At 37.2% G+C, this 27,784-nt stretch overlaps 1 protein-coding gene across 2 annotated transcripts; it reads right to left on the bottom strand.

Moving 5' to 3' along the window:
• Positions 1–59: 59 nt before the first annotated feature.
• LOC127651612 (FACT complex subunit SSRP1-like) lies at positions 60–27,783 on the bottom strand. Of its 2 annotated transcripts, none has more exons than XM_052137531.1 (18): positions 27,692–27,729; positions 26,837–26,918; positions 26,442–26,627; positions 26,227–26,332; positions 23,987–24,180; positions 22,918–23,018; positions 22,403–22,532; positions 21,513–21,616; positions 19,316–19,444; positions 17,624–17,845; positions 15,719–15,791; positions 14,499–14,631; positions 12,758–12,803; positions 12,549–12,672; positions 9,097–9,264; positions 8,877–8,974; positions 8,565–8,739; positions 60–1,315 (listed from the first exon to the last, which is right to left on the bottom strand). In XM_052137531.1, exons 2-18 carry the CDS (start codon positions 26,888–26,890, stop codon positions 1,247–1,249), a joined length of 2,112 nt encoding a protein of 703 aa, XP_051993491.1. In that variant the 5' UTR covers positions 26,891–26,918; positions 27,692–27,729; the 3' UTR covers positions 60–1,246. The 2 variants fall into 2 exon arrangements, with proteins under 2 accessions (XP_051993491.1, XP_051993490.1); XM_052137530.1 differs by having other exon boundaries at positions 61–1,315; positions 26,837–26,934; positions 27,692–27,783.
• Between the last annotated feature and the right edge of the window lies 1 nt (position 27,784).

Raw genomic sequence — 27,784 nt, 5'->3', positions numbered from 1 at the left:
CATTTTAATAGAAGCACCAGGATGAATATGGCACTGATATACTATAAACACAGACAAACCCAACATACTGTTCTACAGTCTTGGTTTAGGATTTTTACAATCCCTAAACAAAGACCAAAATTATTATATGCAACTCCTACAGCTTTCAAGCTACGCCCAACAAACTCGGCATAGACCTTCAGACTGTTCTGACTTAGTGTGTTATGTTTTTTCGAACTGATCTGACCTACGTTTCTCGCAAATCGGCCTATCAAAAATCCCATTGGAGATTTACATTGATGGAATGTTCAAACAGGTCAACAGCGTTCTCGTTAATTATGGCAGCTTGAAAAATTCAATATACCGTTAAATGTAATTCATAAATAGAGACTAAATGTAAAATGTAACTACAACTAAATGTTATTACAACAACTGTAAATGTAAAATGTAACTAGACATTTCAAGCTAAATCCACCAAACTTAGCGTGCTACATCATAACAGTCTGAAGGTCTATGTCAGGACTTTTCTAACTGATCAGAGTAACCGTTTTCACACTGTGGAAGATCAAACTTCCCCCAAAATTCTGTAGGGTCTGTTAAACCTTCAAACCTCACGTTTTTAAACTTTCAGGCCAGGCTTTGTCAAGCCAACAAAGTTTGTCTTAACAAACTTTACCTATCTAGTCAGTAGCTCAAGTGTAAATAGTGGTTAATTCCTTATAAACATTAAATTAGATGTTTTAACAGATGTTTTTAACATTTCTTTTAATAAACAAACTGATATACAGTATTGTGTGTGCTAAACAATATTGTGTATTGTATAAAACAAATGTTGAGTTTAGATAGAAAAAATTAAAAATGGTTAAAGGAGAAAACCAATTTAACAAGCTATTTTGTACTGACTTTTGTGTTTCAAAAATCTTAAGCTCAATATAGTGTGTGTGTGTGTGTGTGTGTGTGTGTGTGTGTGTGTGTGTGTGTGTCAAAGACACAGTTTCTATTCCTTGGTAAGCGGAAAACACAGTGAAAGATCTCTGTACAAACAGATACAATTGTGATCTGAAAAAGGACAGGACAATATACATTGAATACACACTACTCAACACTACCAGAGTTATATATACAAGTGTATTTAAATGTCTTGACACAGTAAAATTGTGAAATTTAAACATTTTAGGCTGTAATACATACTATCCGGAACACCATGTAACATATCTGAAACTGATGTAAGGGTTGTCTTTCACTGTTTATGTGTTATTATTGTCTTTCAGTCTGAGCCAGACTCCTCAGAGCTTGGCGGTGTGCTGGCCACATCCTCTTCTTCATCATCAGACCCCTGCAAATAAAAAAGTGGGAGGAACATAAATAGAGAATCATTCAAGAAAGACAATGAATACAAGTATGTCATTTATTTTCTGCTAGTACCTGCTGGTATATGTTCAAATAAATCTAAATGTATCTAATTAGTTAACAATGTAAAATAGTGTCAGGAGTCAGAATGCTGATGAGCCCAAAGATTATATTTTAATATGAGCAGATTGCGTCAGAGCAGAGAAAAGCCCACAAGGCTCCCATCATCATTTCCCGATTCCACTCCCCTCTCTCCCCCCAATAGCTTCCTGCCACTATTTACTGGATATCAACAAACAACAAAAAAGTAACAGCAAAGGTAAAAACAACAAAAAGCTATAATAAAAAAGCAATAAAATGCTGAAAAAGCAAATACAATGTCTTACCAAAATGTCTTAAAATTAGAGATATACATTTGAGATACTATAGAGATGTTTCATGTTTCTTAACCATAAATGTATTTTATTAATTGCTATATGTAATACAGCATAATATATTTCAAAGTTGTTTTTCTCTAAAATATGGCTTTTATTTGAAATTTAACAGCTTGTAGAAATCATAAAAATAACATTGAAAATATAGGAGCATTTGCCACAAGATCAGCTGCCTCCTCCAAAAATACTGCCATTTTACCTTTAGATAAAAATTGTGAGTTAATGTCATTATATACAAAGATGCATGTCATCAGTATTGCGAGGACCCCCTTTTCAATATTTTTCAACAAATTTGACTGACTCCTCTCCTAACTTCTTAAATTGGTATGTTCCGATACAATTTTTTTAAGAACGAGTACAAATACGATACTTTGTTTTTAGTACAAAGTACTAAAAAAAATAGAAAAAGTATACAGAGTCTTTTTTTCTGAACTCAATATCAGCAGTTTATTTCAATTTTATCATAAAAATTGTGTTTAAATAAATACTTTTATTAAAACTTGAATCAAATGTAAGTATAACAATTAATTTTCAACATAAAATGTATTATTTTTATCAATTGAAAGTGTAACTAAACCCTAAACCAACTTTTTTTAGTTAATGGTCTGTAAGCATGGGGCTTTATTAGTACTGGTCATTGATTCAAGTAATTTTTTTGACATTTGTGTATAAAGTGTTTTAATTCTACAATATATGGTGTAAAAACGTCTGAGTGCTGCCCTCTTCAGGTTGAACGGTGGCTACTGCAGTTGAATGTTCCTATTGGCTGTTGCGGTACTTCGTGACGTAAGCGGTGACAGCTGACGTAAGCCGGTTCCAGCTCACCACGGCAGATTCATGTACATGTCGTCTTGCGACCATGTGGCGAATAATAATAACATAGAGTCTGACAGCAGCTGTCAATTAATCCGTCACTACGAGTCTCAGGTGCCCCCACCCGCTCAGCCCGACTCGGTTCGTTCCCTCTATCCCCGCCGGGGTCTGCCCACTTTTCCAGCATTTTCAAATATTTCTAGTGGGTGGAGTCAGACTCTGAGCAGGTGTTTAGTTACCCTTTGAAGTGAACCTCTCAGCCTAATCCTAAATACAACATTGTATTTAGTTATTTTTGTAAAATAAAGTGCTGCATAATAGAGCATCACAGATGTGAGATATTGCTTAAATATAATAAAGTTACTATTGATTTATTATTATTATTAGTAGTATAACAGTGAATATTACATAACTATATATTGTAGTAGTGATCTATTTCTGTCATACATTTTTCATTTAAATTGAGCTTTTATTTTGATGTCCCGGCACTCTGTAAGGGCAACAGTTAAAAAAGGGAGTGGTCAGGGTGTGTGGGGTCCAGAATGATTCTACCAGCACATTGCCTCACTCTGGAGACCTACAGGTGGGGGGGTTTCTACTGAAGTCCATTATCATCTCTACTGATTTGAGCATGTTCAGCTCACGTTGTTGTGAGCGCACCAGACAGCCAGCTGATCAACCTCCCCTCTGTATGCATGCTCGTCACTGTCGCAGATGAGGCAGATGACCGTGGTGCCGTCTGCAAACTTCAGGAGCTTGACAGTGGGGTCCTTTTCAATGCAGTCATTCCTGTACAGGGAGAAGACCAGTGGAGAGAGAACACATCCCTGAGAAGCACCAGTGCTAATAGTGAGGGTCCCGGATGTGAGTTTCCCCAGTCTCACTAACTGCGTCCAATCTATCAGAAAACTGGTGGTCCATCGACAGATAGGGGTGGGCACAGAGAGCGGGGTCAGTTTGGTTGAGAGAAGATCAAGCCTTATGGGCTGAACTGAAGTCCACAAATAGGATCCTTGCATAAGTCCCAGGTCTGTCGATGTATTGCAGGATATAATGCAGTCCCATACTAACAGCATCATCCACAGACCTGTTTGTTCGGTAAGGGGGTCCAGCAGGGGCCCAGTGATGTCCTTCAGGTAGGCCAAAACCAGTCTCTCAAACGACTTCATGACCACAGATGTGAGAGCGACAGGTCTGTAGTCATTATGTCCTGTGATTTTGTTTTTTTTGGGGACCGAAATGATGGTGGAGTGATTGCAGTAGCAGGGAACTTCACACTGCTCCAGTGATCTATTGAAAATCTATGTGAAGATGGGGGCCAGTTGGTCAGCGCAGACTTTCAGACAGGCAGGTGAAACACCATCTAGGCCCGAAGCTTTCCTCGACTTTTGTTTCCAAAGGACCAGCACACATCCTCCTCACAGATCATAAGTGCAGATTGAGTAGCAGGAGGGGGGAGGAGGGGTGTTCCATGAGGTGTTGGTGTGTGTGAAGTGAAGATCAGAGCGGGGAAGGTGTGTGAGACTGAGCTTTTCAAACCTACAGTAAAACACATTCAGTTCATCAGCCATTAGTTGACTACAGAGCGAGGGGGAGGTGGTTTATACTTGGTGATGCTTTTCAGGCCTTTCCACACAGATGCAGGATCGTGGGCTGAAAACTGTTTTTTCAGCTTTTCAGAGTAGCTTCTTTTAGCCACTCTGATTTCCTTAGTAAGTGTGTTCCTGGCCTAGTTGTAAAATATTTTATCCCCACTTCTTTAAGCATCCACTTTGGCATGACAAAGCTGTCTGAGTTTTCCTGTAAACAATGGTTTATCATTATTGAATGATTAAAAAGGTCCTAGTAGGGATGCACATATCCTCACAGAAACTGATATATGATGTCACAGTATCTGTGAGCTCCTCCAGGTCTGTGGCTGCAGCTTCAAAAACACTCCAATCATTGCAGTCAAAGCAGGCTTGTAGTTCCAGCTATGCCTCATTATTACATCTCTTTTATAGTCCTTACTACAGGCTTAGCTGATTTTGTTTCTGCTTGTAGGTTGAAAGAAGATGAACCAGTCAGTGATCGGAGAGTCCTAAATTGGCACATGGGACAGAGCGATATGCATCCTTTACAGTGGTGTAGTGATCCAGTATATTTCTGTCTCTAGTGGGGCATGAAATGTGTTGTTTGTATTTTAGCAGTTCGCGGTTTAGGTTAGCTTTATTAAAATCTCCCAGGATAATAATAAGTGAGTCCAGGTATTGTTTGCTCCGTGTCTATTATGTGATCAGCCAGCTTTTGCAAAGTTGTGTTCACGCATGCTTGTGGGAGGAAACTTCCTGTGGCAAGTAGAAAGGCTTAAAATTTATGAAGAATGTTTCTAAATTCGGACAACACATCTTCAATGCTGTTACATCTGTGCACCAACTCTTGTTGATGTAAAGCATGTTCCACCACCTGTCGTTTTCCCAGATGATTTCGCAACACGATCCACTTTGAACAACTTGAAGCACGGCAGATGAAACACGCTGTCTGAGATGACTTCATTCAGCAAGGTTTCCATGAAACACAGAGCAGCGGAGCAGACATTTGCCAGATGAATACTAAGCAGCGGAGTCCTAAAGCCATTTTGATGAATCTTCACAAGCGCCGGCTCGCTTCCCTCACGTGCGTCTTTTGGATCACTTGTAGAGCACCGCTACACCTCCAACTAAGATGTCTAATAAAATGTCAGAATAATCAAATACCGGCAAAAATTATCAGGTGTGCTCTGCCGAATATTCAGCAGTTCATCTCTGATGAAACTGATTCGGAAAGAGTGACAAAAACATGACAAACAAATAAATCTTTTCACAGTGCAATCTTTTGTTAAGAATCACAATTTGAAAATAAAAAACCTCTGGATATGGCCAAGTGTGATCAATAAACAGCAGAAGGATGTAATTTAATGAAATATTATACAGTCACATGTGCTGCACGCTACAGAATGAATAAGAGGTGCCTCTCTGCTCTGTCATCCGCTTCACACACGCACGCACGCACCCACTCACACACACACACACACACACACACACACACACACACACACACACACACACACACACACACACACACACACACACACACACACACAAAAGCAACACACACTACTGGTGCTTAATTTTCATGCAGTGTGTTAAGAGTATAAATGGCTGTTAACACTTAAATGAACTCCTCCGGTGTAGCTCAGAAATTTCAGCTTGAGAGCTATGACAGGATTATCCCAGCGTTAATGGGAAGCTTGATATAACTAAACCGTCAAAAACAGGAAGGTCTGTCAAAATAAAAGTCCTGCTTAAAAGAAAGCTCTATTCAACTAGATGCGTGAAATTGAAGACAGAAAAATATAACTATTGTATAAAAATTGTATATTAAAAAAGTAACAATAATACTCAGATTTTTTTTCATGAATGTTTTCATTAATACTGTGAAGCTCTGTTGTGCAACATTTTATTTTACCCAAAAAATATATAATTTTTTTTTTAATAAAAAGAGATGTAAATAAATAAATACATATTTGATTTGATTAATGCTGTATGTATCAATTTGATGAAACACCATTTGATTATAACATTGAATTAAAACATTAACATGGAATCCAGCCAAATTAGAACACATAATATGTATCTGTGAGACTTTATGCAGTTCTTTTAATCACGTCATCCTCTGTGTAATTTCATCAAAAATCTGAGGCTTTTTATTTGTTGATTATAGTATCGATACCAAGGTACCAGGGCTGGTATTGCGCCAAAATGTTGGTATCGGAGCAACCCTTGTACGAGTACAAGTACATGAGCGCTGTATTGGACCCCATTCCGATACAGTATCAGTGCATCCCTATTCTTGTTTCTATCCTCCAGGATACAAAAACCTATTTAGGATTTAATAAATATTAAAAAAGATTATATTGAATATGATCAATCTAATTGTCCTATATAAATATAAAAGTAAAATCTAAATCTAAATGTGAGCAAAATAGTTTTCTAATATGTTAATTAGATTTAGAATTCATATTTCATAGTTATGTTTTATAATTATAACTCTAAAATATCTGGTAAAAGTCTGGCAAAATTCAGCAGTTTTTGTAACAAAAAATTGGACAGAATTTTGCAGTACAGTCACATTCAATGCTCCATAGTAGCAAATGAAAGGAATGATTTTGATATAAAAGGCATTGCTTGCTAATTTGTTGTCTGTTTGGAGCAAAAAAAATAGGCTTTATTTTTTGACAACATATGAGGGCTGCTGAAGTGGAGATTGTTGCTGACCTGATGCAAAAAAACACTATTGTCGTTTGAACGATAATTCAGTTTAAGTTTGCAGGTTTATATTTTGAATGAAAGAAAAAAATTTATATAAAAGTTTTGAGATGCCAACTTGGAATTCTTGTTATTTTACGATTAGGGTTATTGGTACAATATGTTGGCAAGATTTGCTACGTTTGCTATGTTTAACATGTTAATAATACACATTTTTTACTTCTAAATGTGCCAAAAGTTGTTTTATTGGGTTAATGGTGAGCTTGGGATCGATGCCTTTTCAGACATCGATAATCAGAAAATGTTCCTGGTGATTATTGTTCAATATCTGTATTTTTTAGATATAAATAGGGCCTCTCGTTGCACAGTAGTTTTTGTCTCTACTAGGGATGGTAATTTTCAAGTTATTTTGTAGTCGAGTACTCTACAAAATAAAAAAATGAGTAATCTATTACTTGAAATTTTGAATTTTAAGTTCATAAACATTTACACTCACACATAAACCAACATTCCAAATCTGACAGAAAATGACAGAATGTTCATTTTGGTCAACTATCCCTTTAACAACAACATGCAAGATTTAGGTAAGAGAAGCAGTTTTATTGTTGCTCATGCCAGGCAAAGGCACAAAGGAAAGTCAACTTGCAATCTTCGAGTAGTGTTTTTACTGGTCGAAAATATTTAAAGCTGAACGAGTACTCGATTAATCTTTTACTTGTGCACATCCCAAGTCGCTTCATACATATTTCTCCATACATATTTTTCAACAAAACTTTGGTAAAGTATGAGCGGTAGGGTTATATAAAAGGGGTCGCCCACCAGATGAGACTGATGGACAACATGGTGCGTTCTAAAATTCGAAACAATTATTTCTATAAAGGTACGCATACCGCCGTAGCGGCTCGGCATCTGTCAGTGGCACCCAGCTTCGACACCAGAGGCTGAAACCACAGAGCCCAACTCCCAAAGTTTTCCATTCAGTTCAACCCAAGTCATTATCAAAGGAGATTATTTACTAAAGCCATCACTGGATGATACATTGTGTAAATGCATCTTTCATATAGCCTACACAATGCCTTTTCAATTACAAGTGTCTTTTTGTGGTTTGATAGCTTGAATGAAACATATTCAAGGCTACATACAGATATTGTATAATAAACATCACCATTTCTAATCGTTCAGTTTGCGCAGTTACACTAGTTTCATCCACTAACCTGCAAACTGGTCAACATCACTTTGTTCATTCTTAAGGACCAAATCTTCAGAACCTTTGTGTGTATGGTGATTAGATTCACAACTTTGGACTGCCATCTGCACTGCATTAACCCGTCCTGTGTGTGATACATATGCCTTGTCCTACCTGCAAACTTCTCATCCAGTGTGTGACCATTCCATCAGATTACATTAAATGGAAGGCCAGCTGACAGTGAATTGGAAAGCACACAAATTAGGCTTCTAATGTAAATGTCTAACCCTAACCCTAAATGTTAAGATATTGGTGACTCAAAAACATTTTGAGACTCAAAAGAAATAATAATCGATTTATCAATATTTTATTACTTTTTTAGTTAATAGTGATCATAAATAGCTATATTAATTATAATTAGCTCAATATAATAACAGTAGAAGTCATAGGAAAGTCCCCTCTTAGATGAGTTGAAGTAAACACAAGTGTGTTTGTGTGTTTTTGAGTGTTTGTTACCTTGCGTTTACGTCCCTTGCCCTTCTCGGACTCTGATGAGCTTTCCTCGCTGGATATGAACTCTCGACTCTTAAAGCTGTCATTGCCTGTGGCTCGCTCCTTCTCTTTCTCCCTTCCACCACCCGACTTCCTCTTCCTCTTTTCTTCATTCTTCCCTCCTTTCTTCTTCTTCTCCCTTCAGGAAAAAACAGCAGGAAAATAGAGAGAATTGAGAAATTACTGCATTACCCCGAGAACTGAGAATTCAACATTGCAGTGATATTTGCCCAAAAGCTTTGAAAGTCGTGGATAGTGGTAGAATATGTTTAGTACTTTTTTGAGGTGCCTGAGGAGCCTCCTCCACTCTCTTTATACTCTCTCATCGCTCGCTCATAATCTTTCTTTGCTTCCTCAGATTTTCCTTCCCACTCCTGAGAGGACAAGACACAGACAATCATTCAAGTTTAAAGTGTACTGGAGCAGATAGAGAGACAATAAAATCAGAAGCACTGATGCTGTGGAAGGGCAAGATAATGTGCCAGTGGTGCATCACCTCTTTCTTTTCTTTGCTAATTTGTTTCCACATTTCTCCAGCCTTTTTGGAGATTTCTGTGACAGAGATGCCAGGGTTCTCTGATTTAATGCGGTCTCGGCTCGAGTTCAGCCACAGCATGTAGGCACTCATTGGCCTTTTGGGTGCACTGCTGTCCTTTGCCTTTTTCTACGCAAAAGCATACAGACACATTATAGATGTAGAACAGCCAATATAAGAATTAGCCACACAACTATACATTGTTTGATTTATCATAACATCCTTAACAGTCACAGAAGTAGCAATGAATATTAAAGCAACTGCAATTCAATTGCTTATACTATATTTTTACATTTCCTGAGAAAAAAAGTGAAGAATGAGTGGTGTTTGCCTGTGAAGAACTTGCCTACATAATGCTAGTCTATTACGTGGGTTGTCAGGAAGTTGCTAATGTATTCTGAGTGGATTTTAGAGGGTTGCTATGTGGTTGCTAGGGTGCTCTGGGTGGACATTAGGGAGTCGCTTACTTGTCAAAAGAGCTCACCCCCAAGTCTCTATGATATCCAAATATTGATGGTTCTATGTTAACTTAGTGTTACACAAGTAGCAAACTCTATACCAGTGCCATAGTACTACCCAAACTCATGCTTTATAATACTGGCATAACTACAGTGTTTTTCATTAAATACAGTTGTATGTACGTACCTAATGCTTAAAGGAACATTTAACCCAAAAGAGAAAATTCTCTCATCATTTACTCACCCTTATGCCATCCCAGATGTGTATGACTTTCTGTCTTCTGCTGAACTCAAATTAAGATTTTTAGAAGAATTTACTCAACTATTTTGGTCCATAAAATGAAAGTGAATGGGTGCTAAAAGTTTACAGCTCCAAAAATCTCAGGCCTGGGTAGCTCAGTGAGTATAGACGCTGAATACCACCCCTGGAGTCACAATCCAGGACGCGCTGAGTGACTCCAGCCTGGTCTCCTAAGCAATCAAATTGGCCCGGTTGCTAGGGAGGTTAAAGACACATGGGGTAACCTCCTCAATGGGGCGCATGGTAAGTTGTGCGTGGATCGCGGAGAATAGCATGAGCCTCCACATGCTGTGAGTCACTGCGGTGTAGTGCACAGTGAGCCACGTGATAAGATGCATGGATTGACTGTCTCAGAAGCACAGCCAACTGAGTCTTGTCCTCCGCCACCCGGATTGAGGTGAGTAACCACGCCACCATGAGGACCTACTAAGTAAAGTAGTGGGAATTGGGCATTCCAAATAAAGAAAAAAGCTAAAACAAATCACACAAGTAAGTAAAAAATCCATAAGACTCCAGTGGTTAAATCAATATCTTCAGAAGCGATATGATAGGTGTGGGTAAGAAAACAGATCACGTTCACATTCTTCTTATAATTTTTTTGGTGATTCACATTCTTCTTGAGTTGTATGGATTACTTTTATGATGCCTTTATGTGCTTTTTTTGGAGCATCAAAATGTTGGCACCTGTTCTCTTGCATTGTATGGACCTACAGAGCTGAAATATTCTTCTAAAAATCATAATTTGTGTTCTGCAGAAGAAAGAAAGTCATAGACATCTGGGATGACATGAGGGTGAGTAAATGTTGAGAATTAAAGATTTTGGGTGAACTCCCTGTGATGTCACAAGAGGCTGTGTCTTGGACAGCCGCTACATTTCCCTGAGGTGGCTGCAGCCACTAACAGCTATGGCTCCATCTGCTGGTGGAGTCGGGAACTCCACCCCTCAATACACCACATTCCCGCACACCTGAGAGTGATCAGGGTTTGATGAGCTGAAGGGCTTCTTAAGGGTTAGAGACACAGTTTGTGAGGGTGTAAGGCCTGGGAGACAAGCTTCTGGTTGTGCTCTCTACAGAAGACCAGACCGCTCCAGTAAATTCCACAAGGAACACTGAAGGTTGGAACCACTTACCAGCCATTTGAAAGACTTACCGCTGGCTTGACCATGGGCTGCAGCACGGACTGAAATAAGGTTGGAAAAAGACTGTTTGCTTTCCTGAGGGAACCGGGACTATAATCTCACCATTTCCCCAAGAGGCATCGTTTAAGTTTTGACTATGGAAGGCCAACCTGATCCTTAGTTACCCTTATGAATATGGAACGCTGTTTTGCTAGTTCCCAAGAACTGTAATAAAATCCTTGTTTACATTTGAACTTTGTGTCCTGGCACTACTTGAACTGTCCCGCTGAGAGCTGTGTTGCCTCTTGTCACGTCACATCCCTTTAAGCAGTGAGATGTTTATAAGCGAGCAAGGCAGAGTCAACACCTCAACCTCAGGGGGCTGTTCACTCCAAATGCGCTAAGCTTTTGTCTATGTAAGCATGTGCTAGACGGACGTCTTTTACCATTGCACCGTGTCTCGCATTTTTTTTTTTCAGCATCTCGTGCAGAAATTTAACCTGTAAAACACATCTTGAGACACCCACAATCTGTTTTATTAGTTGCACTTCATCTGTTTTAGCCTTTTTTTATTCATTTATTTGTGCATTTTAATCTTAAATTCAACAAATATTCAGCAGTCTAACTAGATATGGCACAGGTGCCTCCTTCTATTTAAGTCTATGGGACTATTTTCTTGAGGTAGAATGATATGTCTGTTTTACCTATTAAAAGGTGCTGATTGTTGCTTTTTGGAACTATCGGTTATCTGCAAAAATCTATGCCGATATTTGCAGATAGGTTTTTTTTTTTATTATTCATTTGTGTTCCTCTGTGGCTGGCATTGGAGGATTCTACAGTTATAACGGCTTGGTTCTGCAGCATAACAATGTCCTTTAAAGGGAAAAAACGTTATGGGTTATATATATATATATATATATATATATATATATATATATATACACACATTGGCGGAATAAAGTACAGATTTTTCACTTATGGAAAGAAATTGGTACTTTTAGTCACCAAAGTGGCATTCAACGGATCACAATTTATAGTCAGGATATTAAAAGTTCAGAACTTCTTAATCTACTTCAAACTCATCATTTGGTGAATATATAGGCTATAAAAAACGTGATTTTGTAAATAGCCTGCTTATCTAGCATTGTAATGGAAACATTTAACATTTTTATTTGGATTTTGGTTGGACAATAAACTACATCTGGGATTTTATTCATTTTGGACTCATGGGTCTGTGCCTGTCAGAGTTAGGAAAGATTAAGTAATTATTTTTTAAATTCTATAAATCAATATTAAAAACTGACCGATTAATAGGTTATTGGTCTTTTCCACCACCTTAGTTATCGGTATCAGCAAAATCCACTATCGGTCAACCTATACTATTTTCACCTGTTTTCAGCGTCCTGGAGACAAAAATCGTGCTTCAGTGCAAGGAAAAGTAATAGCACATCTATCCTCAACAAGCCCCAAGGTTTCAGTTATCGTACTTGTTTATTGCAGGCATAGCAGCGTCTTCTAATTAGCTTGTTCTTACCTCTTTCTTACGAGGTTTTCTTTCTTTTACTAATTTAGCTTTCTTGGCTGTTTTTTTCTTCCGGTCCCCATCACTGTCCCCATCATCAGCGCTGCTTTCACTGGCAGAGGCTTTACTGTCGTACCTGAAACACACACACATGTATCAATCTTATCATTAACTAAGAGTTTGAACAAAAACTATGGAAAATATATTGACACATCTCTTACTCTTCTGCAATTTCATCATCCTCTTCTCCAGGATTAAAGGATTCATCTGAAAAAAACAAAAATCCAAATGTGAATGGCTCACACAAGGTTCCCACCCATTCTGACCGATGAATTTCCATAGGTGCATCCCAAACCGCACACTTCTGCACAAATCTACGTAATTTTGTAGTAGTGCGAGTAGCATGTTTACACTGAAAATTCAACAAAAAGAAGTGTACTTTAAGTACCCGGATGATGCACTTTTTCAAGCGTCAAAACGAAGTATGGAATGTTGGACACTCAGCGCATGCGGCTTGCCATACATAGCGGAAGGGGCAGAGTTACCTGGCTGCGTTGCTGTTCTGACAAAACAGTTGTAAATAATGAAGAATGTAGCAGCTAGTGAAACTTCTGTGAAGACAGCACCTTGCATATGTAAGTTGAATACTTTACCATCACACCACGCTGTGTGAATATGCACGTTGGTTGAGATACAAGTGTTGAACTGAGGTCTGCTAAAGTTAACTGCAACACATCACATGTGCTTGAAACGTCACTTCTGTCAGCTGTTAAATGGCGAACACCATTTGTAGTAACAAACTGTTAAGTGTTCCATTTGGGGCCATACTACACTTTGAAAATTCATACACTACACAATTAAGTGCATAGTATATTTTGTAAAAGCATAGAGTATAGTGTGTCACTATACTAATATTTCATGAGGATATACAATACTTGTGATATGTCGTCAAAAAGATACCGGTCGACATGTCTGGATGTTTTGCGTCAACTTTAAATATAGTTCACAAAACCAAGCATTCTCAACGAACGTTGCCACCTATTTCAACTACGTCAGAGGGTTCAAGAATCTTCCATAGCATTGTTAGCAGGGCAGCCAGAGCGAATTTTGACGCTCTCGCCGCCTCTGGTCCGAATGCACGGTTCCCTGAAATCAACACCATTCTGCCGAATTGCTGACAAGCGCCATGCCCATCAGACATTTATGCATCTATACAAACATGTTCGCCTCTCCCTGCGGCTGCAATCTCTGTGTCATGTAGACCAAGAAATTGAGTTCACATAAACATTGGTGAGCATGATTTGGAGGTTCCATTTTTGCTCTAAAATTATATTTTTACTCCATTAACCATTAGGTTTAGGGTTGGGGTTTGGGGGTACAGTTTATAAAATATGCATTCCTGGTGACTGCATTTCATAATTTACAACTGTAAAAAAAAGGGCAAGAAACCCCCGCAGACCTGATAAATTATCAACAGGTGTGTAGGAAAGAATACTGAGCTAAATAAACCAGAAACAAAATCCTGCACACTCCTGCTGCTTGCAAATAAACCATTTAATTAATACAATGTTTCGGTCATGTGACCTAAATGCTTGACAAAGGGATTTTGTTTCTGGTTTATCATTTACAACTTAAAATACAACTTGCTTTTGGCGCCATCCTGTGGACATTTTGTCTCAACAACAATTCCAGCTTCGGCCATTGAGGGCATTTCTTTGAATTTTGGTAAGTACAGACCAATTTCTGATACAGAACTTTTGACCAAATAGTTCCATGACTTTTAGGATTTTTTATTTTTTTATTTCCATTATTTTCCATGCCAGGAAACAATGTTTTTAATTTCCTGATATTTCCATGGGAACCCTGCTCACAAATGATCATTTATAATGCCTTGACACAGGTACACATTTCCTAAATCTTAGTAAACTTGCTCTCTGATTGTCTAAAACACCTGTCACTTACCACTCTCGCCCTCGGAGTCATCACTGTCATTGCCCTCCTCACGGATCTTGCCCTCTTGCTTCATACGTTCCAGGTATGCATCATGCTGGTCTTCATCTGAGTCACTGTACATGTTGTCATTACCTTTCATGCCCTAACAAGGTACAAATCAAAACAATATCAATCCATTACAAATACTAATTCATTAATAGATGGATCACACTGAATAATGAAGATTTTATTTGATCAAATGTCCTGCTTTTTCTCATCTTCTTACCTGTACTTACCTGTACAATGTCTTTGTAAAGTTAGTATTTGTAAACAAGTGGCAACAGGAAAGCCCTCTCCAAGCAAAGATTTTTTAAACCATTTATGTTTGATTGTATCAAAACCTCCCCCGACTCTCACTCAATACACATTTATGTTCATACACACAATCAGTGTTAACTTGTTTCAATGCACCCCTTTGAGTAACGCTGTGTTCAAGGCACACAGACTTGGCTAAGACCTGCACAAATGGTTTGCTCATAAAATATTGCCACAGATGTACAGTCACGTTTCAAATTAGATATTGTTGTGAGACTACTATAGTCTATGTGAAATGAACACAGCTTTAAGCCATTTAAATCCGATCCAGCATGTTCTCCGCCTCTGTGGTGGATGAAATTACTGTTTTAAAGGAAAAGTTCACCTAAAAATCTTAATTAAATTATTATTTACTCATACAAGTTGTTTCAAAACCATATGACTTTCTCTCTTCCATAAAACACAGAAAGAGACATTAGGCGGAATGTTAGCCTATATGTCAGCAACAAAATGAAAAGTGAATGGTGACTGATGCTTCAAGTCCCTTACATTTTGCTTACACCTCATTTTGTGTTCCACATAAGAAAGAAAGTCAAACAGGTTTGGAACGACATGAGGGTGAATAAATGATGACATAATTAAAATTTTTGGGTGAGATATCCTTTTAAGCCATTAAAAAGAAAAGAGAGAATGCATTAGACACTCAGGTTGTGATTGAGACACACACAAACACACACCGTGCAAGCAAAGGGAAACCGACACCAGGCCAAACTGCAGGGCAATACCAACCTTTTTCTACATAATACAATACAGACATACAGCACAAACACAAAGAGCAGAGTAAGTGTCCGACACTTGGTGACGGATCTATGGATACATCTAGATAGAATATTATGTACCGCTTGATATAAGCTATGAAGAGTGTATAGACATACCTCTTTGAAGCCTCTGTTCTTGATACTGAGCTTTTTAGCATTGACAAAGTCAAAGAGTTTTCCATATTCCTCCCTAAAGACAGTTGAATAAAAGGAACAGAGAAAGGACAATGACACCTTTATTGCAATGACAAAAATGTTAACCAAACAAAATTTGCTTCATGTAGTAACATCTGAATTAACTGGTTTGACTGAAGTAAAAAATATGATTAAACATCACTGAATCAACCTGAATACATTAGGTTACACCAATAAAACAAATTTTAAGGGTTAGATCAAGTGGAAATATGCACACTGTAAATGGTAAACTGTAATTGTTAGTTTAAAGGGATGGTTCACCCAAAATTGAAAATTCTCTCATCATTTACTCACTCTCATGCCTTCCCAGATGTCTATGGCTTTGTTTCTTATGCAGAACACAAATGAAGATTTTTAGCTCTGTGTAAGACCTCACAATGTAAGTGAATGGTGGCCAAATCTTTGAAGCTCCAAAAAAGGACATAAATGCAGCATAAAATAATCCATAATACTTCAGTGGTTAAATCCATGTCTTCAGAAGAGATATGATAGGTGTGGATGAGAAACAGAACAATATTTAAGTTAATTTAAACTATAAATTCAATGTGCTTTTTTAATGTCAATATTTTGGCACCCATTCACTTGCATTGTGAGGACCAACTGAAATACTCTTAAAAAAAAAATCGTAATTTGTGTTCTGGAGAAGAAAGAAAGTCATACACATCTGTGATGCCATGGGGGTTAGAAAATAATGAGAGAATTTTCATTTTTGGGTGAACTATCCCTTTAAATAACAATTGCAGTTTACCATTTACAGTGTGCATTATTTTACACTGAAAAACAATTATTAGTTTTATTGAAAAATGAAAAATATGATTTTGCATCACTGAATCTTCCTGAATACATTAGATTACAGCAATAAAACTAATTTTAAGGGTTAGATCAGATCAAATATCTTCCAGGTTACCACTTTCACTTCTCTTTTTACTTTTATTTATTTAGCAGCGTTTATCCACAGGATATTTAATAATAATTATAACATAAAATAATATAAAAACTATTATTACTATATAATATATTTTATTATATTATGTCAGATATTTAAAAGATCAATCCTAAAGTGTAAAAAGTGGCAACCTGCAATTGTTACCTAAAGGAGCAATTTCTATCTGACCTAACCCTTACAGTAAAACTCATTTTGGTAGAATAACCCAAACTAGTCAGGTTGATTCATATATGTTAAATGATATATTCGACTTTAAACAAACCAGTTCATTTAGATGCTACCACTTTAAGCACATTATGTTAATATTTGTTTCAGGTTTGGGAGACTGACACATGAAAAGCGCAATACAAAGTTCCAGAACTGCTCAGAAATGTACAGTTGACTTAGTATATAGACACAGTACAGAGTTAATGTGCATAATGTTGCTTTGTTTTGTCTCAATGTCTAATGTAGAAGGGGTTAGGTCACTAAGAGAGATCAGTTTAATTTGCATCACTATTTTTTTTACCAGTTTTTCATGCTGTGGCAGCACTTTATGGTGATGCACCATCAAAATCTCAATTTCGTAGAGAATTTTTTAGGAAAAGTCTTTAGACATTGTATTGATTTTTTTGGCACATAACCTCTTCTATAAGAGAGGCGAATCACCACAAAAGAGGACTTCCTGGGGCAAATGGAGGTTAAGTGCTCAAGGACATAATTGAAGGAAGTGCCGTAAGGCGGATGTGGATACTGGTCTTTCTGTTAATGGTACGAGTTTGTTCCCACAAAGTAAAACTCTCAATGAGTAACATACTTCTACATGAGCAGTTTGTTGATGTCAGCTCATTGGACTAAAATATTCCTCTTGGAGGTGAGTAAACATGCAGGTTTATAGGTACCTCTCAATGCTGCTGAAGGTGTACTGATTGCCCTGCTTAGTCTCAATCTCGAAATCGAAGGAGCGGGTGGTGGTGGTGCCACGAGCAAAGTTCACGCAGGCGATCTCCTCAAAGCGCAAGTGCACTGGAGGCTTGTGCACATAGATGAACCCTCTCTCCAGAGGATACAGCAGACCTGAACTGGCCTTATATGAACATGTTATACACTGAGCACCGGAATGACTGCAGAGAAGAGGGAGAAAGACAATAGGGCTGAATGATTTATATTGCAATTAATTTCAATTAATAGAATTTACATACAAATATTTATTTTGTTTAGGACAACTGCATGCCATATTTTTTTATTTAGGCTGCACATGCAAAATCAGCTGAGAACAGTGTTCACGTAAGACATAAAACATGCGTCAGACTGTGCTAAACTCACTCTTTAGGACTGTTTCTGATAGCCATACAGAGTCTGCACACGCTGAATTCCACGCACTTGGAAAATGAAATATTCACATATTTCCACACATCCCCTGCCCCTAGTGTTTGTTTAGTAAATATTTTAGATGACTGAATTTGATAAAACTCCCTTATTCTGCAGATTTTACAACAAAATCTGCATAGATTCTATTTGGTTTATACAGATTAATATAAACACTGATTCACCATTGTATTCATGCACACAACAGACTGTCTCTGATTGGTTGCAATGCTCAACACTGCAAAAAAGAAAATTATTATGGAGAAAATTTTGTCACGACAGGAGCAGACCTAATGGGAATTCTGTATTTGATACTTTTCACCACTGACTAATTGCGGCAGCTGTAAATGTGATCTCAATAATTTTTCCAGTGAAAGGAATAGTTCTCCCAATAATGAAAACACAAATGTCTTTCAGCATTTACTCACTCTTGTGACATTTCAGATGTGTATGACTTTCTGTCTTCTGCAGAACACAAAGATTTTTAGAAGAATATCTTAGCTATGTAGGTCTATATAATGCAAGTAAATGGTGACCAAACTTTGAAGCTCCAAAAAGCACATAAATGCAGCACATAAGTAATCCATAAGACTTCAGTGGTTTAATCCATGTCTTCTGAAGCAATCCAGTTTTGGATGAGAACAGACACAAATATTACTCCTTTTTCACAATTAATCTTGACTTCAGCCATCTTCATGCCGATCATGATTTTTAAGCTTGATTACATTTACTAGCACCATCTAGCGCTCTGCGCATGTGTCAAGCACTAGCAAGTGTAACCGAGCTTGAAATCAAGATCATGCCTAGAAAATTCACTATATCAAGATAAACAGTAAAAAAGAAGTTACAGTCCGTTTTGGTCTGTTCTCACCCAAAACCGATTCGATTGCTTCAGAAGACCTTTATGTGCTTTTAAAGCTTCAAAGTTTTGGTCACTATTCACTTGCATTGTATGGAACTACAGAGCTGAGATATTCTTCCAAAAATCTTTGTTTGTGTTCAGCAGAAGAAAGAAAGTCATACGCGTCTCTGGGATGGCATGATGGTGAGTAAATAATGATAGAATTTTCATTTTTCAACTACTTATTTTATTGTGCAGCCCTAAATGACATTAACAGTGATGAGGTCATACGTCATGATATGTATTTGTATATTTATGCCTATGTAATCTGGCTAAAATGTACATACAGCAAAAGGCAAATATGAAAAAAATATGCATATTTTACCCTTGGAAATTTCCAGGCACTGTGATCTTCCTGTTGACCAGGGCCTTCATAACTCTGCTGACCATCTCATAGAGAGAGCCAGACATGTTTTTATTAAGTTTCCCCTCAAAACGTCTCTCCACCTCCTCCCTGCAGAATTAGAGAGAAAACAAAATACAGCTAGATGGGTTCACGCTTAGAGATAATCAGTGTTTTTTATGATTTTCTCACATATTGAGATGGTAAAATGCTAATCTTCATCATTTACATCTCTTCTAGAACAGCTGTCCAGACATTTTTGTAAATTTTAACTCATTATAAGCCAATTTAAATTAGATTTTTAAAGGAGCAATATGCAATATATTTACTGTACTAAAGCACAAAATTATCATAATATGTTATCATAGATTTAAGTTGAAATACTGTCTTCTTTGAAATCAATGCTTCAGCCAGTATATTCTACTTTGAAATTCCTGTTAGCTGTTATGGGCTGGAATTTCTGTTTGTGTTTTGGCCTGTGTGATCCCTCCCACTGCCCATTTCCCAATAGTATTTCGACACCCCAGGTTGCCAGATTTGAAACAAGTTAGTGGGCAAACACAGCGCGCTGCAGCCATGGAAGCCAGCAATACATCTAACTAACATTGACAGTTATAAAAAAATCCACATGAGCTGGTTTATCATTTGTAAACAATAAAAACATTACAATCGTGTACATTAGCTGATCAACTTACAGAGTAAGGCTCGTCGCTTGCCTTTGTCAGTTTGCTCTTTCCTGTTGCGTGTCCTCAACATGGCAACCTGCATGAGCTTCGAGTCTGGGGAGGAGGGGGCGGGGGAGACAACTCTCTAATATTTTGAATTTGGACTGCAGTACCCATTTTAAATGATTGATGTCAATATTACATATTGCTCCTTTAAATGAATTCAAAAGGTGTTTACATTACTAGAAAAATACTAAAATAGCAAAATAGCTTTAAAAGCGATGAAGCAGTCAAACAAGATTTCAATTTTTAAATGAAAATGGATAATGAAAAATATAACTCAAGTGAGGAGGATTTGTTAAAAACAGTGCCTGACTGGGAGGTGGTGTTGCGTGGTGTACTGGACAAATATCAAAGTCTTTCTAGCAAGTCAGTCCACTATCGGCCATCTTTGGAACGTTCTGGGAAGGCTATTTCCAGTCATGCCAGTGCAGCTTCTATTTACTTGATTGAGGGGACACTGAAATCTCAAAAATGCTTGGTCAAAAATTTCAAATCAGCAATAAAATATGATAATATTTTTTTATAAATTGTGCTTCTTTACCTCATATTATGCTAAAACACACAATAATCCCAGCTTTTATAACTAATGCGTATGTGTTAGTGAGTTGATTGACAGGTGATGTCTGTTTCTAAAAGGTGATTGGCTCTTTTAACTCTAAGGCGGGACTTCCTTTCTACATCCGTTGAACATTGGGCACTAGAGCTTCTTGGTTGGGCATTCCAATTTCTCCCATTCATTTAAATAGAAGTGACCAGTCTCTGCTAAATAATCTCTGCCAAAAAGTATGAGCAACCAAAAGCTTGCTGTTCTTATAAGAATTGAGCGCATTTACCAATTATGCTTAATAAGCCGACAACGTGTTTGGTCATGTAAATGCATAAAATGGCTTTCCTTTATCAGTGTAAAACGATGTAAGAATAAACCGATCAACACAGGCAGATTTTTGCCTATTATGCTGATTTCACATTGAATGTAAACATCTTTACCAGCATTTTTATGTTACGGATTGTGCGCATGCCTCTTCATGTGTTCACGTCAAACGCTAAGTATAACACAATTATTTCAAATATCATGTAAATGTGGATGTCTTGCTTTGTTGGATTATTTAAAAAAGCAGATTTCTGTAATAGTCAGTATAATGGTGTACATGTATATTGGCTGTTGTGCCCTTGAAAAAGGCACTTAACTCCAATTTGCTACAGGTTCAAGATCCCTGAAATAAGTCTAATGTATGTCTAAAAAATGACTATCTGCTCTAATATCCAAATCAGAAATGTCAATAGATTTTTGTTGAAGTGAAACAGCTGTTCAGGAAGAATATTTTTTTTTTGCTACACAGAATATAGGAAATAATTAATTTCTCCTTCAAATATCCTCATTCCCCTCCCACGCTTCACCATTGTCCATTGCTCTCTGTCTCTCTCTCCTCCACTTTCTCTCTCTCACTCACTCATTCATGTTGAGAGTGAGGCTGATGTCCTCTTCCTTGGAGAACAGAAGGATGAGAAAATGATAGCGAGTTTGACCCTGTTTAATGGGCGGGTCCAGACTGATCTGAAAGAAAAGAAATGGAAGGGGGTTCATCTCTAAAATCAACATTAAAGGGATAGTTCACCCAAAAATTTAAATGGTCTCATCAATTACTCTCCCTCATGTCATCCCAGATGTGTAAGACAAAGATTTTTAGAAGAATATCTCAGCTCTGTAAGTACTCACATTGCAAGGGATGATCAGACATTTTTAGCTCCAAAAAACACATAAAGGAAACTTAAAAGTAATCCATATGACTTCAGTGTTTCAATCCATGCCTTCAGAAGTGGTATAATAGGTGTTTTACTCTAAATCTCCAATTTCACTTTTACATCTGAAAGTAACATGTGGTGTCTGTTTAGTTTCACTTTCACATCTAAAAGTGAAAGTTAAAGTGGAGATTTTGAGTAAAAAAAGAACTTCAATATTGTTCTCTATCTCACCCACACCTATTATATCGCTTCTGAAGACATGCATTTAAACACTGGAGTCTTATGGATTACTATTATGTTTCCTTTATGTGATTTTTGGAGCTACAAAAGTCTGATCACCATTCACTTGCATTGTATGGACCTACAGAGATTAGATATTCTTCTAAAAATTTTAATTTGTGTTCTGCTGAAGAAAGAAATTCATACACATCTGGGATGGCATGAGGGTGAGACAGTGATGACAGAATTTTCATTTTTGGGTGAACTATCCCTTTAACATTACATACTAATATTACAATCATGACTTGAATTCACAGCCCCTTAAACTAACCATAAAGATAAAGCAGAGATTGGTTTTTGGTTGTGATGCCCCACTCACCACAAAGAACATCTGCCGCTGGTCTTTATGAGGTAACAGAAAGAGGCGGAGCACGGTGGTGTAAGGGATCTTGTAGTCGAACGTCTTACCGTGCAAATGGAGGAATGTGGGATAAATACGGATATCATACCTACAGAAGGAAGAAACCTATCAAACTATGAAAGTTCATTCTTTTTTATTGTTAAGGGATATAGTTAAACTGAAAGTTCTGTCAACGATTACTTACCCTCATGTCCAAACCTACAGTATATGACTTTAGGAGATGTTAGGCATTATGTTAACCTCAGTCATCATTCACTTCAATTGCATATTTTTCCTATACAATACAAGTGAATGGTTACTGTGGCTATAATTCTGCCTACCATTTCCTTTATTTATTCCACAGAAAAAGAAAGTCATATGGGTTTGGAACGATATTAGGGTGAGTAAATTATGTCAGAATTGTCATTTTTGAGTGAACTATCCCAGTAAGGAGAATGGAGAGAGGTGTGTGGTAAGTATATATGTGTGTGTACCTGCCCCTTGGTGTGAGGCACTGCAGCTCTCTGAAGATACACACAGCATCTCCTGTAGCCTGGATCACATCTGCCTTAGACAGAACATTCTGGGCAAATGCCTAAACAGCAATATATTGACTTGATCAGAGTGCTGTGATGATCAAATACTGGGACTTTATGATTTTGATATTTGCTCTTCCAAGTGAGCTTAATGGATGTAAATAATGTTTTTTTCAAGTGCATGTAATGATTATTACTTGGTAAACTACTCCATCTGTTGGTCATTGTGAGGCAAATATAAAAAATAAATGATGATAGTCTTTTCAGTATCTCGTTGGTTGTTTCAATGCAGTGTTATTGATGTTAACAAGATCTAAAATGAAACCTAAATGACAAAATTTTGGTTAAATGGAATAAAATAAAAAACGACATTTGGAAAATCTGAAACTAAAATACATTTTCGTGACACACACACACACACAGAATCTTTTAAGATTTGAAACCCACCTAATCATACTTAAATTATGTTAACTGTATTAATATTAAAGGTACACTTAGCAACATTTGTGTTTATGTTGTGAGGCGAACATGCAACACCATGCAAAAACAAAGTTGTCAGATACCGATGCAATTGTAAAAACTTTACTCAGTAAGTGAAAATGTCCATTAATGGGGATTATTGATATAAATCGAGTAATATTCAGCTGGTCACATTTTACATGAACATTTACGCATTTGGCAGACGTTTTTAACTAAAGCAATTTGCAGTGCATTCAAATTATGCATTTTTCCTTCACTGTGCTCCCTGGGAATTGAACCGATGGCCCTGATGTTGCAAGCCCCATTCTCTACCAGTTGAGCTACAGGAACCCATACCACATGCTTTCAACATGGCAGTGAACAAACGAAAACCAAACCCAAACTAACAATCACAGAGTGAAAACTAATAAAAACTTAACTAAACTAAATTTAAAAGACTTATTGAAAAAGTACAAAAATCTAAATTCTTAACTATTATAACCCTAGTTCGATGAATCACAAACAATCAACTTTTAGAAACACATGGACACACATTCCACGCACTTACCTCCACCGGGTCAGAACCCTCGTCTCCTGGGGTGGGTGGGACATAGAAGCGTACCTCCATGAGGGAGACCTCCGTGTCATCGTTCTGATGAAACTCCAACGTGACCTCATTCTTTCCCGTTGCACATTGGGATACACTGGAGAGTGGAATCTCAAATGCAGCACTGTCACTCACCTCAAATGAGAGCAATGGTCCTGAAAGTAGCATAAAAAAATCATTGATTTTACATGGACAGAAAGGCAAAATTCATGTGCCACACCATACACATGATTGTGATTTCTTTTTCCCAAGATTTAGCATTTCATTGAAATGCAAAGCTAGAACTTGTAATTTAAATGTTGTTCCAAACCCATCTGGCTTTCTTTTTTTCATGATACACAAAAGTAGATGTTAGGCAGAATGGTCACAATTCACTTTTAGAGGTGTGAATCTTCACTGGCCTCCCGATTCAATATGATTACGATTCAAGTGGTCACGATTCTATTACAAAACGATTCTCAATGCAACACAATGCATCCTGTCCCTGGGCCAGTTTTTTATCAATACATACTGCACACTCAGTATTAAACAGTATTAAATTATTAATTTAGAATGAATCGATCCCAAGCATATAATTATAACCACAACTATCAGTTGCTGGTCCAGGATGGCCATGAGATATCTGCTTCTGTGAGAGTGCAGATGTCAGCTTCTACTTTCCTCACCGCAGGCGACAGTAAAGTGACACAAAAAGTGGGTTTTCTGCTTAAAGGGATAGTTCACCCCCAAAAATGTATTCTCTCACCCATATGCCATCCTAGATGTGCATAACTTTCATTCATCTGCTGAGGTCAGATTTTTTGAACATTTCTCAGCTCTGTAGGTCCATATAATGCCCTGGGAATGGGTGCCAGAATTTTGAAGCTACAAAAATCACATAAGTCAGCACTTAAGTAATCCATAAGACTCCAGTGGTTAAATCAATGTCATCAGACGTGATATGATAGGAGTGAGTGAGAAACAGATCACGATCACATTCTTCTTCTTGTGTTTGTTTAATGATTCACATTCTTCATTCATACCGCCCTCTACTGGGCAAGAATGCGAATTTCTAGCAAAAAATGATTTAAAATATTGATCTGTTTCTGAGCCACACCTATCATATCACTTCTGAAGGTATGGAATAAAACACTGGAGTCATTTGGATTAATTTTTATGATGCCTTTATATGCTATTTGGAGCATGAAAATTTTGGCACCCATTAATTTGCATTGTATGGACCTACAGAGCAGAAATATTCTTCAAAAAAATCATAATTTGTGTTCTGCAGAAGGAAAGTCATACACATCTGGGATGGCAAAAGTAAATGATGGTAAATTATGAGAACATAAAACATTTTTTGGTGAAATATCCCTTTAAGAAATCAGTCAAGCATCATGTATGTGCTCTGTTCCGACAAGCAAGAGACCGGCAATGAGCAACAGCTAAAGAAAGAGAGTGTCAGATGAGAGAAAAGCAGGAGACAAAAAATTATTATAAAATAAAAGCATAACCCACTTCTCCTGAACCACTGTCTCATCAACATTTTTAACAGTTTTTTTCCTTTCTGTGCAAATATGTGCAAAAACGGGAGCGAGATGGTCGTTTGTGTTGTTTCTTGATATGTTATCACAAATAAACCCCTGCTGCTTTGTGCATGAGATTGGGAATTAATTTTGGGATCGTAGTTTCATTCAGGGACAATGGTCGTGTGGTTGATACACCCAGTCTGCAGATCAGTCCTGTAGTTTGCATTAGGCTTTAGTATATGTGTTTCTGATCATTTGTTTCTAGCATCTCACTCTGTATCTGCTGCGAACATAGGTGCCACTGCGCTGCCACTGTTTAAACTGAACTCAGAAACTATTCTGAATTTTTGAGAATCGATAGAGAATTGTTAGAGAAAGAATCACAATGCATCGGAGAAGAGATTTATTTCTCCCACCCCTATCTCTGCGCCATGTAAGCATAAAACAATATGGATGACTGGTTTGGAACAACATGAGGTTCAGTAAATTATGACATAATTTTCATTTTTGGGCAAGTAATCCCTTTAATTATCTTCCTTTACTTGTATAATTGATTTACATTAAGTATTATAGCATAACATTTTCAAAATTCCTACTTCCACCATTCAACCCACAGATCATGGCAATTTGATTTAAAGTGACCGATTATAAAACATGGATTCTTGTGAAAATTGTGTTCCGACAAGTACTGACCACCGAATTTAGCAGTGCCCCAATTCCAGCCCTTCACACACATATCTTTCTCTGCCAGCTCCAATTTGTAGTTTGCTTTAAAGTACTCCGAGATCTTCTCCAAGTCCTACACATAAAGAGACAGATGAAAACTAGAGGAATGGAATGAAAGTGTATATGCAATTTATTTAGTCTATGAAAAATTAAGCATTTTCTATTTTGTCTCTCTGACTCACAGTGTCTTTAAAGCCATCATATTTGTAGATGTGGCCAGTGCTGGTGGACAGTTTGATGCCATGACCCAGACAGACTCTCCTCCACTGGGCTTGAGTGAGATCAGGGATTGGAATGGTGTCCACTTTTCCAGTCTTGTTGTTTTTATATACCACTGTCTGCTTACTAAATCGCAGACGGCCATCATTCTACAGACATAAGGAAATATATCAGTGATTTTGCACACAATTCCATTGTTGATTGCTGAAGAATTGTCAATGTTTAGTGTTAGTACACAATAATATCAGGGTAATAACATTTTGACTTATGGCAAAACAATACTCCATGCTACAAACACACTCTTTTATTAGTTTCCAACATGTACAATAGACCATTTGTTCTTTAATCTTGTACTCACCCAGGTGCCCTTGACCTCCTGATAAATTTCATTGAATTCCAGAGTGTCGCTCATGGCAGCAGCCACTCCAGCTTAGACACACCTGTGACGTTCAAATGCTGCGACATCAGTAAAACAGTTAGAAATATGCATCTTCTTTATTATAAATTTACTAATTGTGCAAGCTAAATTCTATATCCACAAATGCAAATATGTAAAACAAAAACCGGCCTTTAAACATTTTTATTGTGATATGTTATCGTATATAAAATTAATTTGTGGTTCATTGAACAAAAAGGCTATGAAAACTAGAAATATTTGTATAACTTACAATTTGTTTGAATGTATGTGATACCTATCCCCCTGGCAAGGGTAATATTAAGTTGTATGTTTTGTATACTTTGTATACTGTTGTTTACGTTTGAGCAATAAAAAAAATAAATAAAATAAATAAAATAATATGCATCACACAATTTTCTTAAAGAATTTACTATTATGCCTCAACCTATGGTATTAAGATTTCAACAACATTTTATGATTCAAGAGTATTGCAGAAGTCTTCAGAAATCGTCTCGTGACATTGCAGTAGCACGCTTTTTATTGCAGTTGCATTGTTTTGGCTGTAAATCATGTAGCTTTGTGCTGTACAGTAATGTTTAGGCATGACAGTTCACCTTGATGTATATATAAATAAATACACTTAGCTAACAAAGCTACACTTTTCAGATAATCAATAGCGGACAGTTGTATTTTTCTATTTTGTGACTGACGAAACGATTCAGATTAATGTCATACTTCAACTAGACTATATAATTTAACGCACTTTTATTGAATATAAGATTAAATAGATATGTGTAGTTTTCAAATTGGAATTACTGTTATCCAGCGACAGGATCAAGGCCGAGTCCCGTTTGCGTGCGTGGATGTGCGGAGTGCAGCGCTTAATGGAAAAATTCACCTTGACGTCAT

This window comes from Xyrauchen texanus, chromosome 11 (genome assembly GCF_025860055.1).
Source record: "Xyrauchen texanus isolate HMW12.3.18 chromosome 11, RBS_HiC_50CHRs, whole genome shotgun sequence".
In the NCBI taxonomy this organism is placed as follows: domain Eukaryota; kingdom Metazoa; phylum Chordata; class Actinopteri; order Cypriniformes; family Catostomidae; genus Xyrauchen; species Xyrauchen texanus.
The sequence above is the reverse complement of the archived record's forward strand: the minus strand, read 5'-3'. Positions and strand labels throughout refer to the sequence as shown.